Raw genomic sequence first — 25,251 nt, 5'->3', positions numbered from 1 at the left:
GTCAACATCAGTAGGGTAGAATTGATTAACTAGGCTAAAATATTGTGATTTATTTGACATGTTTTATTTTTTATATATAATATAATATAGGCTACTTATATGTCAAAACCTAGAGGTCTAGAAGATACTAGAAAATCATTACCATTCAAGAAGATAGTTAGAGCGAAAGAAAGAGGGGGATAAAAGAAAGAAAAAAACTGCCATTAGGCCTATCTCTTTGTATTCAAACATCCGGGTTTCCTCAGTAGTTTACTAGCTACTGTTGTTGTCTGTGGAGGTGGAGCCATTTTGAACGGAGCCACCTACTCGTGTGGCACCTAGGGAATGGAAGCCCGGTATGGTTTTAACATAGATAAAAGGGGGAAATGGGTGCCCGACAAGTTGGCGTCGTTTTTCTGTGAAAGATCAAACTTTGTTTCGTAGACATGAAATCTCAGGTGTTCCTGTCAAGTCGTTGCTTTTCGAATTGCTCCAGCAGCTCAACCCGTGCAATTGTTTGGACCAGTGGCTATTGATAAACTCGCTGTAAGTTATCCAACAGTTAGCTAAAAGCATAGCTAGCTTAGCAGTCACAGCCGGAGGCCCGCTGGGTCCCCTGTTTAGCTCGCGTGTAGGGGGCTAACTACCTCTTTAAATGTTTGCAAAGGAAACCCGACTAAAGGAAACCAAGCTGCCACGCGTCGCCCTCACTGAAGGAATATGTGTGATCCCTGGCTGACTTTTGCACTCGTTTGGGGAACTTTCTGCACAGGTAAGTTTAGCGTGTAGCATTGGAAGTGATTTGTTCCTGGCATCCAACATCAGTTTGCTGGTGGCCATGGAGTCAATTGATGAGCCAACAGAGGGATCTGAGATAATAATTTGTATGGTTTGCTAAGTGTAACATGAAACGTAAGGCTATATTAAGAATGCAAACAAACCAGACTTTACGTTAATTGCGCCTCTGCAGTATTACATACAACAGCAGGTATTAGTTACTACAACTAAGTCGGACGTACACATAGATTCCTGCTAGCTGGAATCTAGCTAACGTTAAACAACAAGCTAGCGAGGATAGCTGGCTAACAACCCACCCACCTCATTGTTATCTCGTCTGATGAATTGGTCATGCATGACGTTATCATTTCAGCACTTAGATTCGTAGTTTATCTTTGTGTGGGACCTGGGACATCAGCGAGTTATGCTTTCTCTCCTCTTGATTCATTCTTGCTTTTTCCACTTTAACAGTAGCAGCTAACCGTTATCCAGTCATCTCACTCACGTATCGATAACTAGCTTGGTGTGTAACTGTTTAGCTTGTTGGAGAACCGTCAACTTATGGAACAACGATACCGATACCGCTGCAGTGTGCTGGAAGGATCAGCGTTTTGACATAAAGGCTGCCTATATAGCACCCTCATTCTAGCTATGCCAATAATATCAATAGAAAAATTTGAGCGTTTTAATGGTTGACCTCTTCTCATTTCAGTTGTGAGCAGCCTAAAAGTGTACCCTCTCCACTTTGAATACAGCTGGAAATGTACCATCTCAACTTTCACTTCGAATATTGTTGCACAGCATAGGCCTAGATTATAAACAAAGCCTACTTTTTAATGTGGTAGAATAAAGGATGGCATGTAGCCTTATTTTGGCAATTGTTTTTGTTTCACCCCTGGAAAAGATAAATTTTAGTCAGAATTATTACCTTACTCTAGTAAAGGTTTACCTTCCTCAGATAGATAGATAGATAGATAGATAGATAGATAGATACTTTATTGATCCCCAAGGGGAAATTCAAGAATTCAATTCAGCTGTACTATTGCATTCTAAATTCTAGACCCAATGACCACTACAGCATAATTTAATCAAGCCAACTTCTGTCTGCATCGGCTGCAACAACCAAAGCCATCATTGACCATCATTGAGTTTGTTTGTGTGGGATAAGAATGATTGTTCAAAGCCTTAATTAACACAGTGGCCCCTTTTTGTGGATTAGATAGAGCAGAGGTGTTACAGTTTGTCAGAAATTATCATAATGGATGATGGAATAAGAAATTCTGTTATTTGACTTGTTTTGGGCTTATTAATGCAAGGATTAAAGTTCTCCGTCGTAGGACGGATTTCCGTCAATTTGATTTTAGAAATGTCATATTTGAGATCGATGCAGATCCGATGAGAAAAAAAAATAGGGGGGGGGGGGCGGCTATCACCTTTTCTTTTCCTTTTTTTAAGGCAACTACAAATATTAGGTCCGATGAATTAATGTGTGTGATGATAAATGTTTAAAGACCTAATAGTGTTCTTGAGAACTTTCTGTGTCTCAATCAGTGACGGCTCAAGAAGATAGCCTAGCCATAACGGTCTAAAAGTTGGATTATAGTGACACAATCGAGACAGCTGATGAGGTTGGCAAATCCGTTTAACTTTTTTGGATATGATATTGTGAGCTCTATGTGCGAATTCGGAGAAGAAGCGTAGGCTGTGTTCTTTCCGTGCATCAATGTAGACAATTTCTTACTATCGCGAACTCTTGTCAGGGGAGGTCATTCATTTTGGGTGTCACCTATGAACCTATGCCACCCCATGTAGGCTACTATTATTGTTACAGTTTTTAATCAATGCAACTAACATTATGTGTAAAGCGACGCAATATAAACCGTATGCAATGTATTATCCCGTCTGTTATGACATGTACAACAATGTTTTTCACAATTTGCAACGGAAGGTTTGTAGCCTATTTTGCTTTAGGCCTCACTTTTAACGACAGTAGGTTGTGAGTGTATGTTGACAAAAAATAACCATGCAATCAAAATAGTCAACTTAAAACTTTGCTATAAAATATTATTAATTTATAGCACAAAACCATAACCAGTATGCCTACCAGAACCTTGCATATTAGGGACCGTTCGTTATTTATAAACGGGGTCACCGGAGGAAAATAGGGGAGGGTCATGGGGGGTCACCCATCTTTTGTATTAATGAAAACAGCAAAAAATCAAAGTGGCTTGTTTGATAGTTGATTTCTGTCGCCATATAACGTTCTCTTTCGTTCCATAGCTCTGTCAATATTGAACAATGAAAATAAGGGAGATTTCCCGGGTTTCTCACGCAAAATACGGAAAATGTCAACATCCGTCCCCATTAACGTTGGAAGGGTTGGAGCAAGTAGCCTAGTTTATTCACGCCTAACAGCCTATATCCATTTGGTCAACTTTATCCAGCCCTAAAAAAAGCTAACTTTGGTTTACTTGTAGTTTACCGTGTAGCCATAGCCTAACTTTAAACAGTGTGCATGCTTATAAAGCATACTTGTGCTTCATTCATCCACACATCCAGCTCCTAACGTTTTGACAAGCATTTCTACCAATTGACCTTGTTCCTGCCCATCTCTAGCTTTGCTGTCTCCATCCTTTCTGTTTTTGTCGTTTGCAAAAAAAAATATAGTAGCCTAGGCCTATTTATTGGTAACCAGCAACAAGTGCAATTTGTTAATCGCTGTCATTCTCTCTCCTGCCAACAAAAATGTGTTACGTTCCAAGTAGCAGTGCGTAATTCTGCTTCATAAAGCAGAATACAAATACATTGGTCATATAAATAGCCAGTTTATGGTCTACAGTGTAGGCTAGAGTTGGTAAGTTATGGTAGGCCAACTTGGAGTGAATATACAGGGGGATTTCTTTGGCTCTTAGCCTGGCAGGTGCGCACGTATGAAAGTGCCAGGGGCAGTGTTTGGCAAGTTACTTCAAAATCGTAATGTATTATGTATTACTTATTACTGTCATTTCAAAGTAATTTGTTACATTATAATATTACTGTCTTTGAATTGTAAGGCATTACACTACTATTGTATTACTTTTAAGTTACTTTTACCAAAATATCTAGAAATATGGATTTGGAATTCTAAATGCAGTTTATTATGCTCAATGCAGCTCATTCCTTCTAATAAAGGGCGATGTGGTATAACATAATGACTAAGCTAGGCTTAAGGCTAACAACAGTAGAATGCAATAGGCGCAGTGATGGCTCATGATGCAATACAAGGAACAATCATAGCCAGAATTTTGTTAAAAGCAGACAAAAGGTCGAAGTCTGGTCAATTGTGATAGAAATGCTGTAACTTTAGGCTTAGGCCTACTCATTAAAATCAACAGAGAGCCCACTACCTGTATATTGTAACCCAAAACTTGTCAAGATAGGCTACACAGTGCCGCTGCTGGCCATTTTGGTGCCCTAACTGGTGAAATACAGTATTAACCCAAGTATGTCATCATATGGTCAACTATAAAGATGTAGGCTAATCTGCCTGTTCCCAGGGATGGGTAGTATTTCTGAAACATGTAATATGTATTTCAAATACAAAATAGTATTTTGTCATTTGTATTTTATTGGGTTGAAGGAAATGGCTCTGTATTTTGTATCAAAATACTTAATTGGTGTGTATTTTTGTATTTTAGAAATACTGCAAAATACTATATGTGAAACACACTAAAAAAAAGTAGATACTACACACAGGTGTAATGAATAATTGGTAATTAGGCAACAATGGTTTATTTTTATCGCAATCAGCTAATGTGAGAACAGCTGTGTTCAAAGACACTAACAGCTTTTCAGTGACGGCTATTGTTGAAGCATCAGCTCTGGTCTGAAGCACTGGTGTGAAGTCGTACGCATGTAAAGATGAGCAAGTTTACCTGTGCAAGTTCACATAAGGACACTGACAAAGGCAACCATGTCCTATTGTCTCCATACCAATCTTTAACAGAAAAAATGTCAGATATCTCAATGAACCACAATGACATCAATAGATGGTAAGGTGTTGAGTGTGTTTGAATTCCCTTCCCATCATGAGCCATCACTGCGCCTATTGCATTCTACTGTTGTTAGCCTTAAGCCTAGCTTATAGTCATTATGTTATACCACATCGCCCTCCATTAGAAGTGCAATGAGCTGCATTGAGCATAATAAACTGCATTTAGAATTCCAAATCCATATTTCTAGATATTTTGGTAAAACTAACTTAAAAGTAATACAATAGTAATGTAATGCCTTACAATTCAGAGACAGTAATATTATAATGTAACAAATTACTTTGACGATTTTGAAGTAACTTGCCCAACACTGCCTGTAGGTGGCATTAATTATATAGTAAGTGTACCCTGTAGCCTCGTTTTGGTTTAAACAATGGCCGCCGTGTGAATAAGGCGAATACTCCCTTTACTTTGCTGTTTGCATCTTTTTGTACATTAAAAACCAATAGGTCGCGACCGCAAAAGGGGTGCTATCTCTATAGGTAGATATGAAGAACGTATGACTTATGGCCTGAAAAAAGTTCAGTCAAACGATTTTTTTTTCACTTTAATCCCTGTTAATGAAAGTAGCCTATTATCTTAGTGGGGCACACGCTCAACACATTACACACATGTACAATAGTTTACATGGGTACACTCCGGGGCGGATTTAATTTGGGGCCCCAAGGCACAGCCACGGGGGCCCTCCACATCCGTTCTTTTAATACAGAAATACAGAAAGGGCTACCCCTAGTGCATCTGTCAATATATAGCCTAACCTTGCACCAAATGAAGACAATGCATGAAGTTTCAGTTTGGTGTAAACCAAAATGCCAAATATGTTTATATTTCTGAAATTACATCAGACGGGCTACTTATAACCACCAAGCAATTAGTGTCATACAGTAGGCCTATGCCAGCAGTCATACAATATGATAACCGTAGTATAAGTAGTTTAACAAGGATACAAGGAAGTTTATTGTCACATGCATATAGTTACTGGAAGTAACAAATGCAGTGAAATTATGTCTGGTGTCAGCCTATTTGTGCATTTATGGGGGGGGGGGGGGTAAAAAGTGCAGTAGAAGAGGGGTTTAGTAGATTAAGTGGCAAGGGCTGCTTAAGAAAGGTGGGGGAGGATTGGGATGGGGGGGGCACCAACAAGGAGCACCCAAGAGCAACTGTTGGGTATCGTTTGGGTTTTATCCGATACCGGTGCTAAATCGATACTTTTAAAACGGTGCCGGTGCCTGAACCGGTATTTTGTTTTTAAAATGTTTTAAATTAAAATGGTCTAAAGCATGAATGGCTTTTTTTTTATTATTGATAAGACAAATTTGAACATGAAATTGAACTGTTATATTCAATTTACTATCAATATCTCATTGCTCCTATGAATAATATATTTAAATGTTAAAACCGCTTGCCATGCATGCACACACAATGGTAAGCTCTGCTTTCAAGTTTACCCAGTGTAGGCGGTTTGCCATAAGGCATGTTAAAACCGCTTGCCATAAAACTGCCAGGTCATGGACAACGGCATTTGCAAGCAAGCTAATCTAACAGGGACTCTACTTTCCAGTTAATTCAGTGTGTTCCCAAATGCTGAAATTTCATGTCTTAACCCATAACACGCAGTAGTTTTGAACATGTTAGGTAGGGGTGTAAAGATTAACCGATACGTATCGGTATCCGTTTTTAACGTGTAAGATACGGCTACATCGATACGTGAAGCCCCGTATCGGAAAAAAACTGAAATGAACCGGTCGTTATATCGATTTACTTGTTATGAATTGGTGCACAACCTTTTCTGCTCGCTCAGACCATAGGCTCAGACTCATTTACGTTCCAAGCAGCGCGTTCATCCCACTTCCGGTTTTGAAACTATACGTGGCACGGAATTGTGGGTAATGCAGTTCGTTTTTGGTTACATTCATTGCCCAAAGTTGTCAAATGACCTCATTACCCATACATCTATTGCAACTTAACCATGTGACAACTTGGGACTCGGTCGGCTTTTGTTTTTCGAAATTCAGCGCGAAATTAAGCACTTATAGCATTCCTAAACAGCAACGATAGTCTGAAGAGTAGCCTTACGTTTGATGAAGGGATTTCCTTAATGTTAAATAATAATTTGGCCCTTGCTGCTAAAACGATGCATAAATTATTAGCCAATGATTTTGTTCATATTCACTCAGACTTGTGGCATTTTAGGTTTCTGCATTAGGTCTACTGTTGGAACAAAATAAGCCCAGAGAGTTCATTGATTTGTAGGCCTATTTTATTCGTGTAGGGTAGGCTAGGCCTATATGAGAAAAGGCCAAGAGTGTCTTAAGCACTGTTTTATTTTATTTCGGTATTGTCTTACCTCAACAAGGCTACAGCTCCATGAAAACAATCAGATATAACTCTATAAAACTCTTTAAAGTCCATAAAAATGTATTTTTATGTTGTATTTGGCTGCTGTGCTTGACTGAAATGTAGACTATTCTTTTTTCATTTCAATACAGTATATGAAACAAACCTCAGTTTAGATAATCATATTCACACATTTTGTTGCCTATAATTGACAACCATGACCATGATAATTGATAATATAAAATGAATGTGCACCTTGAGCAAATTATAAAAAATCTTTCAGAATGCTTTCCATTCTTGAACTGCATCGAATCGCATCGCATCGAATCGTACTGAATCGTTTTTATAAACATGTATCTTTTCTTGTATCGAATCGTGCCCATGTATCTAGATGCGAATCGTATCGTCTTTTACATGAGAGATTCACACCCCTAATGTTAGGCTACATGTTTAACAGCAACTATGGCTATGGGCTAACACCAGTCAGCTTAGTTTAATTAGCGATAACGTACGGAGATGGTTTCGTAGCCTCTTTGACAGCTCAGTGACATCAGGTATGTAACCTACATATTTATGTTTTTGCCAGCTAACTTTTAACATGATCTTTATATTCATTGTGATGCTATATGGGCCTCGTGCACATGAAATATTAATATCATGCCATAACACACCGTGAAAGTTTTCACCTTACAACTTTGCTGATAACATTTCAAATAAATGTCAGTTAGCGCATCAGCAAGGATATTATGTAACTATAGGCTAGCCTACTGTTGATATTGTTTCATAGCCTTTTGCTTGTGTGTAGTTAGGCCCACTGCTAGATTTTGACAGGAGCTCGCGATATCGCTTTAAAGTAAGCTACTTTGGGCTCACGCAAGCTGTCAAACACTGTCCACTCGCCTGGTGCACCCCTCTGGTTTATACATCCAGTGTTTATCATATGTTAGCTAACTGTATCTGGATGTGTTGCTATCAGAGCAAGACGTTAGAGATGGCGCATGACATGCAGTGATGCCTCGTATAAAAAAAAGAAATAAAAAAAACGCTATTTAAGCACTGAAATGAGGCACCAAAATCCACGTTGTTATTCGATGCAGTTACTACCGTTTGCGTTGGCACCGGTGCCATATTAGAACCGTGTTTCGGTGCCCAACCCTACTTACCAAGGAAGAAACCTTGGGCAGGTCCACGGCTCAAGGGGCTAACCCAACTGCCAGGGGTCTTGGTGTGTGTGTTGGGGGGATGACAGGGGAAATGGGATAGTGTGCTGTGGGGAGAGGGCAGTGTGCAATATGTGTGTTGGAGAAGCTTCCTCATGAGACAATGTGCTATGTATTTGGGGAGGGGGCAGTGTGCTGCAAGTATGGTGAAGGGACTTACTATTGCAAGCAGTGAAGATGTGTGTGTGGGCGGGAGGGGAGTGGAGCAGTGACTGTGTGTGTGTGTGTGTGTGGGTAGGTGGGGGCAGTGTGCTGTAAGTATGTAGAGGATGTATGTTGGAGAAGATCCTGAAGACAATGTGCTGTGTATGTAGGGAGGGGGGGCAGTGTGCAGCAAGTATGTAGAGGAGGCTTACTGTAGCAAACAGTGTGCTGTATGTATGTGAGGTGATGACAGTGATGATGTAAGTGTGTGTTTTTTGTGTGTGTGTTGGGGATGGGGGTGGGGGGGTGGCAGAAAGGCTAGGCAATCAAGGACATTGGTAGATGGAGGAGAAATCAAAATAATAAATAAAAAGTTCTATGGAGATGTGCAAAAGTTGGAGAAAGTTAGATGTGTGTGTGTGTGTGTGTGTGTGTGTGTGTGTGTGTGTGTGTGTGTGTGTGTGTGTGTGTGTGTGTGTGTGTGTGTGTGTGTGTGTGTGTGTGTGTTGACGTGTGATGTAATAATAAAATAAATAAAAGGTCTGTAGCATAGGGAGAGGGATGTAAAAGTCTTGTAGGTGTGTGTGTGGGAGGGGGGGGGGGGGGGGGGGTCATGAGTGCTGAGGAGTGAATGTGTGCAAAGTCAGTATAGTGTGAGTTCAGAGTTCGGATGGCCTGGGGATAAAAACTTCTCCTGAGTCTCTCCAGTATGATAAGTAGTGTCTTTCTATGTCAAATCAGACAATATCCAGAAAAATGGTTGCTGCACCGTCTCAGATTTTGTTCAGACTTTGATTTGGGTCCGAAAAGACCTGTAAAATATGTTTGGTTAAATTCCAATTTTTTCACCCTTGATATTGTATAATTTTACACTCTCAGAAATGCCTGAATTGGAGGCCATGTTTGGGCATTAAGTATTATTCCTAGCCTGCCCAAACTTTGTAGGGTGGAAGACAAACATGTTCTCAGTATGACTGGACCGTTAGACGTTTGACGTGGAGACTCAGGAGTGTGTGTTCTACAATGATACTGCATGCCCATTAGTTATATAATAAGGCCCTAGATATGGAAAACAAAGTGTAAAACTGGTGATATTGAGGCTCTTGTAAACTCATTTTTTGTATCCACATGGCACCAATTTTGTCAAAAAATAAGGATTGATACCAAATGTGTACAAAAACAAGTTTATACTAGCCTACCCTTAATGTCATTTTTTTCTACATTTTTTACCCATTTTACCTAGACAAGGTTTTAACAAAATCTGCAGATGGTGCAGCAACAAATCTGATTTGACACGCCATCGTCGATGTTAACGTTGTTGTCAACCTCCACTGGAGGTGTCATCATAAAGTAAATGGTCATTCAGTTTAGGCAGTGTGACAATGTATTTTTTGGTTTCCTCTCACATTTTTCTGTTATTCTAACCGTAAGGATAACTTTGACTTAGCTTTTTACCACAACGTACGTCTCTTCAACCTGTTTTTTGATTGCTTAGAAGTACGATTAAAACATGCAGTTACAATGTAAGCTTATTTGGGAGGGGGAGGATTTATTGGGGGCCCAGGCGATTGCCTACCTTTACCTAATGGTAAGTCCGCCCCTGGGTACACTGTGCCATACTTCATGCTGGCTGGCAATTTCTTTCTTTCTGTATTTTTCTTTTCTTTCATTCTGTCTTTCTTTCAGTTTGTTTGTTTGTTTAACTTATTGCTATGTGTGTGTTCTCCTGCAGGGCTCAGTCAGGGGGAAGTGGAGACTCGGGAGTGTGTGTTCTACAATGATAACTGGCGGACGGAGCGAACCAATCAGAGCGGGCTGGAGCGCTGCGAGGGCGAGAAGGACAAACGGCTGCACTGCTACGCCTCCTGGCTCAACTCCTCCGGAACCATCCGCCTCGTCAAGAAGGGCTGCTGGCTCGACGACTTCAACTGCTACGACAGGTAACAGAGACCTTACTGCTCAAAGCACACTTTCACACAATTGCTGCTGTTGTACTGACCGTGTGATTGGCTATTGTATTGACCGTGTGATTGGCTATTGTATTGACTGTGTGATTGGCTGTTGATGTGCAGGCAGGAATGCGTGGCTACGGAGGAGAACCCCCAGGTGTTTTTCTGCTGCTGCGAGGGAAACTACTGCAATGACAAGTTCACTCACCTGCCGGAGGCCATCGCACCTGCAGGTAACACCCGCCACTCACCTCAACTCTGCAGTTAGGCTCACACTGCAGTGTTTCCCATACATTGACTAATCTGTGGCGGGGCGCCACGAAATAAAAATCGGCCGCCACACATAAATATTCTATGTTTAATTTAATTTAAATTAAATTAAATATAAGATCAAATCCTTGCATTGCGCTTTTTATGCACGCAGCCTTTCCTTGTCCCGCCCCGCTCTCTCTCGTAGCCCCCCGCCCCTCCTCTGCATGTGCATTTAACAAAATATTCACGATTGTTGAAGGATTGTTGTTGCCACATAGAAGCATTGCATAGAAGACGTCTGGCTAAATTGCTATTAAATCCGCTTAGCATCGTGACCATGCTGCGCAAATTTGTTCAAAACTGCTGCATTGAAGTTAACTCTGCTAAGATCTTATCACAACATAGTAGAGCCCGACCGATTTATCGGCGAGCCGATATTATCGGCAGATATTAGGCATTTTCCAAACTATCGGTATCGGCATTTATAATGGCCGATAAATGAATATTTTAAAAATAAAATAAAAACGGACGAAACACCCTTCAACCATGTCATGAGTGTTGGCGTTGTATAGTTTGTCCACCAGAGGGCACTCTACACCGTCCCTGCTGGCAACACTCGTGTATAACGCGCCACACATCCTGCAACCTGCTGATCCAGCCAGAGTCGGGCAGAGAGAACCAGTTATCCGCGAGTGAGATCATCAGTTAAGTGTGTTCATGGTGATTTGGTCACGAGACATACATTGCTTGAATAACAATTAAAAGAACATCCCCATCAGTTCTCTTAACTCAAATAAGCATGACAAAATTCGTGAAAACAATGTCCAGTTTTGCTGCTGTTAAATAAGCCGAGTGAAGCGGAATTAGCTAGTAATTACGTTACGTTATTGCAGTGTAGTTGACTGTCTGTCCTTTTAACTTTTGACAATGTGACTGAAGAGGTGTTTCTTTAATAGCGTGACAGTTATAGCAGTGAGACGTATCATCTCTCCCCGGCCTGTTATTTTGAAAGCTATGTTTTACAATTTGCAGTATGACGTTATCCATTGCTAAATTATGGCTCATCATAGACTAGCTAACCACAAAGCTAGCTAATGCCATGAATATCAGTGGAAGACCGCTAACGTTAACATTAATGAGCTTGGAAACCACAACGAACTTATTCTGCCTAACGTTAAATAAAGTAATGATTACTGTATTTATAACTAGTATATCTGTAGTAACTACTACAGACTACTAGTTACAGTCCCTGCATTGTATGCAAATGTAAGTAAGACGTGCGAGGAGTGAACATTTAGACATAGAGAAAAAGTATCAAACGTAGCTTGTGCAAAACGTAGCTTGTGCAGAAAAGTTAGCTTTTCTTTTACACGTATGAAATCCAATGACGCCAAGTGTGCGTTTCAGGGGCCGTGCACACGACGCCGGTTTGTGTGAAACCGGTGAGGTTTTGAAACCGGCTTTTTAGGAGACTGAAACCGATAGCTTTTGAAACCGGCTTCCGAAGTGGGAACTTCTGAAACCGCCGGCTAGACCGTGCCGTGTAGACGTGTGAAGCCGGCAATCCTATGACGACCTAGCCAGCCCCACCCCTAACCCAGCCACGGCACTCGACCTGACATGTTGCTTGTCAAAACATACATTTATCATATTAAAATGTTTTTCTTTCCCCTGTCATGATTTATATGCACAATGTAGCCTATCAGCCTTTAATGGCTAAGTAACTAAGTTAAGTTATGCAATCAAGCAGTATCTCAAAGCTAACGTTAGAATACTGTTTGGATGTCGAATTTAGCATGCTTAGCTACTTAACAGCTGCTTGTCAATTTCGTTGAAGGGCTCATTTTATTGACTCTGACACTAAATGTTTGCAAAATCCCGATGTAAATGGAAAAGTGTTTTCCAAAATTCAAAAGTGCTTGTCCCAAGGAGAAGTACGAACCCCCCCTCCCACCCCCACCCGTTGTCCAAGTCAGCTACCGCCAAATTGAATCCAATTCTGTGGGAAACACTGCACTGGTCATTGTGTCCATAGATATTAGAAAGTTAGATACTGCGTTGGGCTCCAGAACGTACGTAAATAGCACTGCCATCTTAGTGGGGGCAATCGAGTGGTAAATCACTGGAGGCCATTGGAGAAAACAGGTGTTTTATGACTTGTGTCAATAATGACATTAACCTAGCCATGTGGTATTTACAGGAAGCTGCGAACAGTGAAGGTCTGACCACTCCCTAAATGTTTTTAGTGTGTGTCTTTCTTTCTTGATTTGACCGTGTCTGTCTGCCCTTCTGAGTCATTCCTGACATTGGTGGAGTGTGTTGTGTGTAATAATGTATTTCTCTTTCACTCTTGCAGTGAAGATCCGCCCTCCCCCGCCCCCTCCCTCGGTGCTGAGTGTGCTGGTGTACTCCCTGCTGCCGTTGTGTCTGCTCTGCCTGCTGCTGCTGCTGGGGGGGTGGCTGTACCGCCAGCGCAAGCCCCCCTACGGACACGTGGACCTCAGCGAGGTGAGCCGGCTCCCAGAGACTGCAGAATGCCCTTTTACGACTTTCATCACAAGACAGCTTAGCTGCAATGTGATTATGTTGCCATCCCATTTTGTTGCTGCTGATAGCCTACCATGGAGGACAGGCCTGTTATGAGTCCTGTCCACTATTGTTGATAGGCTTAGGTAAAATGAATTTAAAAACTAGATGTACCGCGTAGCGGTACAAAATATGACCGCCGCTCAGTCCTGTACATCCGTTCCGCGAAAATAAATCACACTTCAATTTGTCTCCATATTTTACTCCATCCCCCACTCTTGAAACTTTTGTGTATGCTTGTTTGGCATGCCTGAGTGTGTGTGTGCGGCTGCACAGAAAGTAGCCTACTGGTGCTGAAAAGGTGAATAGATTGTAGAATAGCCAAAGAAGATGTAGCATTGTTATAAAACCTTTAAAATCTCTAAACAATCACAAGTAGGGCAGTTCATCACAGTTCATCCATTGCAACTGGATTGATGAAAGGTCACTTACACCTGTAGGCTACATTGTATTTGGGAAAAGCAAAAGGTATCAGCATAATGTTATTTATTTATTTATTTATTTATTTATTTATTTATAAACAAAAACCCGATACCACATTTTAACGCGCCAAAGTTGAAGAGCTGTTGTCCGTTATTGTTCATGCAAATATAGGCTGATTCATGTTCCCTTGCTTTGTGTAACTGAGGTCCATGGCTAGTCTGGCTTTCACCAGACCAAGCTCAATCTTTAAAGAAATCAAAAAATAAAAATAGCGGGCAGATCAGGCTGGGTTCACCCAGCCTAGTCCATAGGCACCCGATATTGTTTAATTTTCCGATTGAGATATCCACGCTCTGGCTATTCTAAATGCAAAAATGCATCAGGGAGTAATGACAAAACTGTAACTAACAAACTAGATCCTAATAGAAAGCTGTTAGCTTCCCTAAGCTACAGGTAGGCTTATAAGGTAGGCCTATTTACAACATAAATTGACAATAGGCTATGCTGGCGACACAAATAAAATCTCCTTTGGAAACCAATGGCTTACGCCTTACAGTATCAAGCGGACTTAAACAGCCATATCGTGGCGAAAAGTTGTAATAAAATTCACGCAGCTCCATGAGTTAAGGAAAGCGTGAATGAAGTAGCCACTTCTAAATGGGACCCACTACACAGTAGCTTAAGGTGTGTTGCTAAAGCAGCCATAATGAAATGAAGGTGTCGTTGTTTGGATACTTCACACACACGTGCTTTTTAATTTCACAGACTACAACTACCAAGCTGGAATCAACCATGCACGCACTTAAAACAAAATAAACAGGCGTCTCAGTCTCACGCATGTATAGGCAAAGCTGTATCAGACCGGTGTAACGTTGGTAAATCTTCCATTGCACAGAATGATTTTTGTAGCACGTGCAACAACTGACAGTCGAAAGATACAATTACAGTGCTGCTATCAATTTGCTTGGTATAACCGCATTTATAGTTTTCTACAAATGCAATCAATCAAATTGGCCTCCATCACTCAACCAACGCTAACGGTAACATTACCTAGGTCCTTATTGATATTATAAGATTAACGTACCTGCAGTAAAAACCAAGCATGTCCGATAAACATCCTCAGATTTATTTCGGCTTCAAGAAGAAATGGGAATTACATTTCATGTGAACATCATCCTATCCTTATTAGACGTTCTCTGCGGTAAACTACAGTCCTTTTAGGAAGCGTCCATTGTTTTTCCAACCCATTTTTAACTTCCAACAAAATTACGTCTCACTGCAACGATGCGCCATCTAGTGGACAAACGACTACTTATATCCAATACTGGAAATGCAGCCATGATGATGATGAATATTTATTTTGGCTTTCTTTTAATCCTACTGAATTTGCAATTATGTATCGGCCGTTCTAATACCGATAGTATGTGGGTGCCTGTGTGTGTGTGTATGTGTATATGTGTGCACCGCCATCTACAGGCCAATGAGTGTACAGTCACTAAATGTACACATAACCTAATTTTTTTTAGACCCCCCCATGGATGAAATTCTACGAAACTTGGCATACCCCCCCAGAGAATGCCAGGTCAATCATACACATAAAATTTGGTGCAGTTCTGAATATCTTAACTGAAGATAGGGGCGATTAAAGCAGAATAATATTGCATTTTTTCATTTTTTACCGGGGGGGGGGGGGGGGGTGCAAATCAAATGAGTGATTATGGGCCAGATTGATGTGGGCCATTGAGACCAACATACCATAAAAGATTCTTCATCCTCAGTGCCACAGTTCAGATAGTTATTTAGGAAAAACTGCTTTTTTTGCAGTTCGGGGGGCCCAGCACGGGGGGGGGGGGAGTGGCCCCCGGGGACGAAACTAAATTTTTCCGTAAAAGTCTAGTGGGGCTACATACCCACCAAACTTCATGTGCCCCGGTGGTTCGGTGTCCCGGGTATCGTTGACCAAAAATTCAGGAAGTAGATGACGGGGGGGGGGGGGGACTTTGACAATCCCTATATGACCGCTTCGCTAGCTTCGCTAGCGGCGGTCATAATAATGTTTTAGGTGCTGCTCGGTTGGGTTTAATTGGACTTGGCAATTGGGTTTGGTTAGAATATTTATATTGGTTAGTAATTCTGAGACTTTATTTTCTCCCATCCTCTCTCCCCTCTTCTCTATCCTCTCTTTTGTACTATCCTCTTCTCTGCTCATTCCCTGTCCTCTCATCTATCCCCTCTGCCCTGCTCATAGGATCCTGGTGCCCAATCTACCTCACCGCTTGACAGCCTGAAGCCACTGCAGTTGCTAGAGGTCAAAGCCAGGGGGCGCTTTGGCTGTGTATGGAAGGCCCAGCTCATGAACGAGCATGTGGCCGTCAAAATTTTCCCCATTCAGGTAGGGTGACGACGGAACGTGTGTGTGTATTTGTCTTGTTCCAGAGGATTGGAATGAACAAATGTCTAAATAATGTACCTCTAATACCAGTACGCATTGCAAGTGGCTCTTAATCCTGATTTCTGTGTATGTGTGTGTCCAGGATAAGCAGTCATGGCAGAACGAGCGGGACATCTTCCTGACCCCTGGCATGGGCCATGAGAACCTGCTCCACTTCATCGCTGCGGAGAAGCGCGGAACCAACCTGCAGATGGAACTCTGGCTCATCACTGAGTTCCACGAAAGGGTGAGAGTTGTCACTACGCTAATTATAATGCTCATACACCACCCGGTGGGTTTGTGTTTTCCAGACCTAGAAAAGTTTTGAAACTTGTGTCTTGAAGTCTTTGTCTCTCAAGTTAAGTTAATAGGGTTACACTTTACTTGAAGGTATCTACAGAAGAGTGACATGACACTGTCATGAACGTGTCATAAACGTTTGACATAACGTTTCTGTCACTCGCTTCTGTCAAGTGTCATTCGGGTTTTGTCATGACAAAATTTTGCGTCGCTCTCATTGAGGTTGAATGGAGACGAAATTCGCCCTGGTTGGGCGAAATGAGAGCGAATCGCCGAGGCAGGCGAAACAAAGTTGGCGAAAGTTTAACTTTAAATGAGGACTTAAATGAGGACCATTCGAGGACCAATCAGGTCCGTGTGTTTGTTTGGAGGCGGGAGTTACAAAAAAGTCTGACCAAGATGGTGGAGACTACCTGAGCTGTAACACGAAAATTTGAATGTGATTAAAATGTTTCTACACGAACATTGGCACTTGCATCAACACGAATTGCGGTTTATATGACACACAAACTTAGTCAGAGCACATACACCACTAAATAGACCACTATATATGTTAGTTTAAACACTCGAACTTTTTAGCTAGCTGACAGGCGAACTGCTAGCATGTTCGTACATTGGATTGCATTGTAAACCTAACTAGACAGCTAGGCTACATGCTGCAACACAGGTATGACATATATATTATGTCTTATTGACCTTGTTGTTTCAATTAACAAGAATTGTTGTTTATAGGCAACATCAACTTAGTCGAGGCATAAAAACTCCTGGATATCTTCATTAAGTACTTAAACGTTTGAACTAGCTGATTAGCCTAATTAGCTCGCTTGCCACCACTGGCTGGACACTGCAGTCAAAAGGTTAGCGGTTTGGCCGTCACGCCCCCGATGCGAAATTTCGCTGGCCAAAATTCGCGAGGTGTTTCGCTGTGTGGAAACCCACCGTTAGTGTTAGCGTTATGACCGTGTCATGTCACTCTTGCTGATGCTGATATATGTTGATATTGAGGTAGCTGTTGCGTGCTATATTTTGTTTTAGAACAGAATTAATATTATGTGCCTAATTTGGTTGAAATGGAATTTTTATACAATGCAGTAAGTTTTATTTACAATGCAAAGAGGCTACACAACATCACAGGGATGCAAACAGTGTGTCGCCTCCCGCTTTTTTTATGTCAGTTTGGGTGATTTGTGTGAATAGTGCAGATCCAAATGTTTTTTTTTGTTTTTTTTTGGGGGGGGGTGCTCTGAGAGGGTCTAATTATCAGGGATGCTTTTCGGCGACTCACTTTTTTCACATCATCTACCGCAGGCTACCAGAGGAACCAGAGCAGCGTTTCTTATATGGGTCTGCTGGTCAAATGTTTGATGCTTCTGTCACTCATCTGATAATATTTTATCATGTAGCAAAAGAGCGGTAGATTTAGCCTACCATATTTTCCGTACTATAAGTCGCTCTGGAGTATAAGTCGCATCAGTCAAAAAATGCGACATGAAGAGGAAAAAAAACATATATAAGTCGCTCTGGACTGTAAGTCCCATTTATTTAGAAATGTATTTAACGAAATCCAAGACCAAGAACAGACATTTAATCAAGTTATTCAACTACACAAAAGCACACAGAACAACAGGCTAAATAGGTGTCCAGTAGGTATGTTAACGTGACACCGGTACACTATTTAGCCAGCTTGATGTTGGTTAGCTTGGCGACAGGGAAATTAAAATGTCAGTTCCTGGTTGCACAGTTTGTTATGATGTCTCCTTTCTGCCAGATGTGGAATATTAACGATGACTGGACGTTTGTTTGCTTACCCTCGTTTGAACTGCCATTGTCCTTTGCTGTGTAATTTGTCAGCTAGATGCTAGCAATTAGCGAAATGCTAACGGTTGGTTGTGTTGAACATGGGAAGTGCCTGGGAAGCTGAATAGGCTAAATTAACATGACAAGCCAGCGAGTCACAAGCCTAGAGCGCCCTCTCGCAGCTGTAGACGGTAATGTTACCTTGGTTCATGCCAGACAGCAGGAATTAACATTTAACAACATGTTAAATTACCGTATACTTTTGTTCATAGTTTGGCTGGTAGTCGACTTATAGTCAGGTGCGACTTATAAGGGCAAGTGAAGATTCACACCTCGTGTGTGTGTGTGTGTGTGGTGTGTGTGTTTGTGTGTGTGTGTGTGTGTGTGTGTGTGTGTGTGTGTGTGTGTCTGTGTGTGTGTGTGTGTGTGTGTGTGTAGGGCTCTCTGATGGACTATCTGAAGGGGAATGCAGTGAGCTGGCCGGATCTGTGTTTGATCTTAGAGAGCATGTGCAAAGGCTTGGCCTACCTACACGAGGACATGCCCTACAGACAGGATGAGCCCAAACCAGCTATAGCACACAGGTACACTCACTCACTCTCTCACACTCACACACACACTAAACAGACAGGATGAGCCCAAACCAGCTATAGCACACAGGTACACACACTCTCTCTCTCACTCACTTACTCACTCTCTCTCTCTCTCTCTCTCTCTCTCTCTCTCTCACACACACACACTAAACAGACAGGATGAGCCCAAACCAGCTATAGCACACAGGTACTCACTCACTCGCTCACTCTCTCACTCTCACACACACTCTCTCACACATACACACACACACACACACACTAAGCAGACAGGATGAGCCCAAACCAGCTATAGCACACAGGTACACACACCCTCTCTCTCTCACACTCACTCACTCACTCACTCACTCACACTCTCTCTCTCTATCTCTCTCACTCTCTCACATACACTAAACAGACAGGATGAGCCCAAACCAGCTATAGCTCTCACACACACACTCTCACTCACTCATTCAAACGAGACATGCAATACAGACAGTATGAGCCCAAACCAGCTATAGCGCACACACACACCAAAGCACCAAAGTCTTACGCAGGGGTTGTGCGTATTGTTGCAGGGACTTCAAGAGCAAGAATGTGCTGCTGAAGACTGACCTCACAGCAGTGATTGCTGACTTTGGACTCGCCGTCCGCTTTGAGCCGGGGAAACCACCTGGAGACACGCATGGACAGGTAAACGCGCGTATACACACACTCACATCCACACTCCAATGGCTATACACACACACTTACATCCACATGCTAATAACCATACACATAGTTAATATGTCCCTGCTCTACGGCTGTGGTTTCATATACCTAACCACTGTAGTCTACCATCACACATTCACATCCACACGCCAATGACCATACACACACTCACATCCACACCCCAATGTCCATACACACAGTTAATATCATACCTGGAAGCTAGTCGCTTTTCGGCGAAATTCGCCGTTTTCCATGAAAAAAATTTTTGCGGGGGGGGGGCATAGACAGAGAATGACAGGCATGCAGACATGATTGGCCTTAGAGACCTACCTATCAGTGGTTTCTGAGAGTGGGCTCTATCTCTCTCTCACTTTGTTACGCATAACCTGCCTGCAGCACCAATATGATTGAGGAAAAGAACAAAATGTTAGCTAACAAACTTACTAAAGTGTATCTCTGGCATTAGAATCGAGGTAAAACATCACGTTATTGGGCTACTTTTCTTCTGCCCTCGATGGGTTGAATGAAAGACTTGCTGAGTTAAGCTTAACAAGTGTTACTCGCAAATTCACATTCCCGCACCTGGCCGTTTTGAATTGCTTTGCGAAACAAAAAGAATCTCCCCTGAGTGCGATTGTGAATTTACGTCGGCCTAATTGTTGTCTTGGAAAGTTATTGCTAGTTCATGAGTTATTTCAGTTAGCATTATATTTTCCATGTGTCCCTGATGGTTAAGTGTTCTTAGGGAGCGCAGACCTTTCCAAGGTCAAATGTAGCTTTTTGTAATAAATCTGAAAATTATTTTGAGCTGTTCATGATCATAATTTGATCATAATTCTTAAGGCACATAATTATTAGCGCGCAAATAAGCGAGACCTAGGCTTTCAGACGGACATGGCACACCTATCGCTGAGATAGGGATATGTAGGCTATGTTAGTTGGGATATGTAGGCTAGCCATCATGAAAGGGCCTAAGCCATACTGACATAACATAACATCTTCACAAGAGAAAATTAAATCAAATAATAATGAATGACCAGAAAATTGACATCCACAGTCTGTTTCTATCAACACCAGTGCTTTTTATAGATCATAGAGCAGACCCCCAGACCTGTTACCTTTTTGCATCCCTTCTGAGTTTGCAGGTATGTCCTCTATGGCTATGGGAAGATCCTCCATTATGCCAATTTTCCAAAACGCCCCTGTCAGTGAGCCATATTTTGATCTGTTGCCCTGCCTTGAAAACCAAAAGACAACAATTTTATCATCAAAATTCTATAGCTGATGTTTTTAGTAAGGTCCCACCTTTGAAGGTTTTAGAATATCTTATTAGCATAGATTTTAAGAAACATATTTGAGTTTCTATAACACACAATGCTCTGGCCATTAAATAGCCTTGGTTGCGGAAATGGTCTTAAATTAAACAAACAAACAAACAAACTCTATGGCTATGGTTGGCATATACCTAATCAGTGTATTCTACCCATTTCTCTTCGTCACTCTTTCTCTTCCTGGCCCAGGTGGGCACACGGCGCTACATGGCTCCTGAGGTGTTGGAGGGGGCCATTAACTTCCAGAGGGACGCCTTCCTGCGCATCGACATGTACGCCCTGGGCCTGGTGATCTGGGAGGTCATCTCGCGCTGCACCGCCACTGACGGTGAGGGAGGGAATGTGTGTGTGCAGTGTTTCCCTCAGAATTGGATTCAATTTGTGGCGGTAGCTGACTTGGACAACGGGGGGGGGGGGGGGTGTATTAAGATCGTCTTGGTAGTCTATAGGTCTAATTGAGTGCCTGTCACTTTAAGACGTTCGTGACAGTTAAAAGGCTGCTGATGTGTGGATGCAATTCATAACGTTTTCTACGTAGTTAAAATAAAGATTCGTACTTCTCCTTGGGACAAGCACTTTTGAATTTTGGAAAACACTTTTCCATTTACATCGTGATTTTGCAAACATTCAGTGTCAGAGTCAATAAAGATTGACAAGCAGCTGTAAGTAGGCTAAGCATGCTAAATTCGACATCCAAACAGTATTCTAACGTTAGCTTTGAGATACTGCTTGATTGCATAACTTAACTTAGTTTAGTCTCTTCAATGTAGCCTACTATGTTGTGATAAGACCTTAGCAGAGTTAACTTCAATGCAGCAGTTTTGAGCAAATTTGCGCAGCATGGTCACGATGCTAAGCGGATTTAATGCATCTATGCAATGCTTCTATGTGGCAACAACAATCCTTCAACAATCGTGAATATTTTGTTAAATGCACATGCAGAGGAGGGGCAGCGGGCTACGAGAAAAAGCGGGGCGGGGTAAGGAAAGGCTGTGTGCATAAAAAGCGCAGCTCAATGGCAATGCAAGGATTTGATCTTATATTTAATTTAAATTCAATTAAATTAAACATAGAATATTAATCTGTGGCGGCCGATTTTGATTTCGTGGCGCCCCGCCACAGATTAGTCAATGTATGGGAAACACTGGTGTGTGTGTATGTGTGTGAGAGAGTGAGAGAGAGGGGCAAGGGACGGAGTGTCCCCTCCTGACAGTTGGTCGGCCTGGGTTTAATGCAGTGCGAGTTTTGTCGCTTTGGAGAAGTGCCATTCAACTTTAACTCAAAACATGTTGTTGTTTAAACATTGGAAGTGTGCTAAATGGGAAGAGATTTGTATGTCAACAGATATGTCTTGAGTTTGTTCTTGTTTACTTGTGTTTGTGTGTGTGTGTATTGCATCCATGTTTGCTGACACATGTTTGTGTGTGTGTGTGTGTGTGTAGGCCCTGTGGAGGAGTATGCGCTGCCGTTTGAGGAGCACCTGGGGCAGCACCCGTCTCTGGAAGACCTGCAGGAGGTGGTGGTGCATAAGAAGCTGAGGCCCCTCTTCAGGGACTGCTGGCTCAAACACCAGGTCTGGAGCTGCTCATAGTACATTATGTTGCGTTATGTGCTAGGGATGGGCATTCGATTACATTTTCTTAGTCGATCGACTATCGATTAATCATTCATATTTCTAGGCCTATATTAAAATTCATTATTTATTTAACTTTTTATAAATTTAAAAATGCAATGAAAATACAAAAATACAGTGTGTTTTTCCTCGCTGAGATCTTTATCAGAAGAATAATTTATGGCAGTTAAACTGGACGTTTGGTTAGGCTAAACTTGAAGATAATAAGCGCTGAGGTGCTCTAAAGCAGCGGAACCTGCAGCTCTGAGCCGGCGTTCCGATTAAACAGAGACCCTCGGTTGTTCGAAAATAATAAATTATAAAAAAGAATCTTGTTAAACAATAACCAAGAACATAATAATGCTTAGATCTGACAGGTTTTGTCAAAATGTAACTCAAAACTATCCAAGGCACGGAGTCGAAAGAGGATTACAGATTAGCCTACAATTAATAAGGCTATTTAACAAAGCCTCATAAAAAAACAAAACTACCCTAAATCTTCAAATTATGGCCGGGGTCTTTTATTTACTTAGGCTGCGCAAAGCACAGGGCTTTATTTGGGGCAGGCGTAGGCTATATTGAGCAGGCCTTTATTTCTATGTGCGTTTTATTGTGAGACATGCGTTTCGTTTGGCGCGCATACCGCTATCAAAGGCAGAAGATTTTCCATTTTGTTTGGGATTTAATTTACTTTTAGACAGTTTGATTATATTGCTCAATGTTGGGACTGATGAGCACTGAACTCTGGGGGGTATTTGATGGCTCACTATTACATTTCATGTAGTTGAAAGAGTCTGGATCTTCACTGGCTGTTTATTGCGAGACAAGGCAGCCGCTTTCATTCATTCAAAGCGTGCGCTGTGCTGTACCTTATTCCGTAGCCAAGTAGCCTAAATTCAGTTTGAATTGCATGATTTACTTTATTAAATTTGTAGCCTGGAATGCCTCCAGTCGCGGCAAAAATTGTTTTTAAATGTAGCACTAGCCTAGGCCTACTGCTTCAGCCTCTGGCAAGCTCAGAAGGGGATGGCAAGCGACTGAGCTTGAGAGCGACGTGTTGGAGACCCATGGTGTAGGACAATGACTTTTCGTTAACAACAAGATATTAAACCAACCAACAATATAAAATATTAAGAAGAGCTCTTATTTCATTGAGTTAAATTGAAACAATGTCTTCTATTGCTTGTGCACTGATAGCCCTACTGGTAGGTAATTATTACATCGCAGTGTTTGCAGTTAACGTGATCAACAAAATTCTTAATGATCAATTATCGATTGTCAATTAATCATGCCCATCCCTATTATGTGCCATAGACATTTCTTTAGTTATCAGTATGGTGTTGACTCCTTTATATATTGTTGTGCAGGTTCTGCTGCTGTTGCTGCTGTAATTCCAGTAATTCCTTTACCATTTTATGTTTTTTTTTCCCCTTCCTTGTCACCACCTATACCCCATGTGCTGTCACTTACCTTGTCCCACTGTCCCGTGTCACGTCCTGTGTCTCCTGTCCCATGTCACTTGCTGCCTCAGGGCCTGGCGCAGCTGTGTGAGACGGTGGAGGAGTGCTGGGACCACGATGCGGAAGCGCGGCTCTCAGCCGGTTGCGTGGAGGAGCGCATCGCCCAGGTTTCCCGTGCAACAGGCAGCAACACCACCACCTCCGACTACCTGCTCTCCGTGGTCACCTCCATGGCCAACCTGGACATTCCGCTCAAAGAGGCCAGCACCTGAAAGGACGAGCGCTCACCTGACCTGAAGATGCAGAGTGGGGGAGAGATAGGCAGGTCCCATCTCAGTGAAAATTCTCCCCTTTTTATTTTTGGAAGAAAATGGCTGCTATTTTACCTCACATTTTAGTTGTTTTCAGGTTTGATTTTTTTTTTGTTTGTCTCATGTTTTGTTTTTTCTTTGTGTGCTGGATGCAACTCAGGCTCACTACACCACAGAGAGGGAGAGACTCAGCTATTACCTCATCTTTCTCCTGTCATCCTCAGCTCTTTGTGACCATCCTGTGACTCTGCTGGGGATCAGAGAACAAGCGAGAGAGAGATTCGAATACATTACCTCAACTTTCTTTCACCACATGTTTTTCTCTGGATGACCATTTTTTGACTTTTTTACCTCAGAAAGATTACCTCACATTTCTTGTTTTTCATCCTCTCTTGTGGGGTTGACCATGTTGCGACGTCAGTGCTGAAGAGAGCGCGAAAGATGGACTGCAACACACAATACCTCATAACGTTCATCTTTCTGTGACCGAGCAGAAAGGCTGAGAAAGGGACTCAAACTAATGTGTTACCTCATGTTCCCAAATTTTTTTTCTCTCTCTCTCTCTTTGTCTATATCCAGTGATGCTGTGATGTCGTTTTTGTTGGTATTGATAGTTTTGACGGGTGTACCTCCACTCCTGCCGTATTGCTGTCTGCACAGACGCTCCAAATATTACCATGACGTTTGTGGCGTTCTAGATGATTAGAGAAGACTGTTACCCATAATGCATTGTGACCACCCCTTTCCTCCTTTCGTTCATTCTCTCTTTCTCTTGCCCAATCAGCTCTCTTTTCTTTTGTCAGGGATAATTTGAGCTGTGTTACATATTCAGGTCCTTTTTTAATTCTTTCATGAAAGGTTCACTCCTTCTCAGACTCTGCCTCTTCTGTCGGCACGACTGCAGACCGAGTCTTAATTTGCCTCGTTTCGAGTGTGGTAATTGCTTAACGACTCGTGCAGGAGAAGACTGTTGGGGGGGGGGGGGGGGGGTGAGCAGGTCTAGGAGGGAATGTGTTCCATGAGTTACTGGA

The 25,251-nt window shown here is 42.0% G+C and overlaps 1 protein-coding gene across 2 annotated transcripts; it reads left to right on the top strand.

Moving 5' to 3' along the window:
• Positions 1-311: 311 nt before the first annotated feature.
• LOC143134449 (activin receptor type-2B-like) lies at positions 312-24,784 on the top strand. 2 transcript variants are annotated; one of them, XM_076294860.1, is made up of 12 exons: positions 312-525; positions 647-751; positions 10,221-10,428; positions 10,561-10,670; positions 13,046-13,197; positions 15,947-16,090; positions 16,233-16,376; positions 18,665-18,810; positions 19,374-19,488; positions 21,027-21,165; positions 22,280-22,410; positions 23,981-24,784. In XM_076294860.1, exons 2-12 carry the CDS (start codon positions 700-702, stop codon positions 24,179-24,181), a joined length of 1,542 nt encoding a protein of 513 aa, XP_076150975.1. In that variant the 5' UTR covers positions 312-525; positions 647-699; the 3' UTR covers positions 24,182-24,784. The 2 variants fall into 2 exon arrangements, with proteins under 2 accessions (XP_076150975.1, XP_076150974.1); XM_076294859.1 differs by having other exon boundaries at positions 312-751.
• The last annotated feature ends 467 nt before the right edge of the window (positions 24,785-25,251 follow it).

This window comes from Alosa pseudoharengus, unplaced genomic scaffold (assembly GCF_046254945.1).
Source record: "Alosa pseudoharengus isolate Yale_2024_CS ecotype anadromous, Long Island Sound unplaced genomic scaffold, YU_APseudo_1.1 YU_APseudo_1.1_scf_2, whole genome shotgun sequence".
Lineage (NCBI taxonomy): Eukaryota > Metazoa > Chordata > Actinopteri > Clupeiformes > Clupeidae > Alosa > Alosa pseudoharengus.
This window is presented reverse-complemented; position numbering and strand designations above follow the sequence as displayed.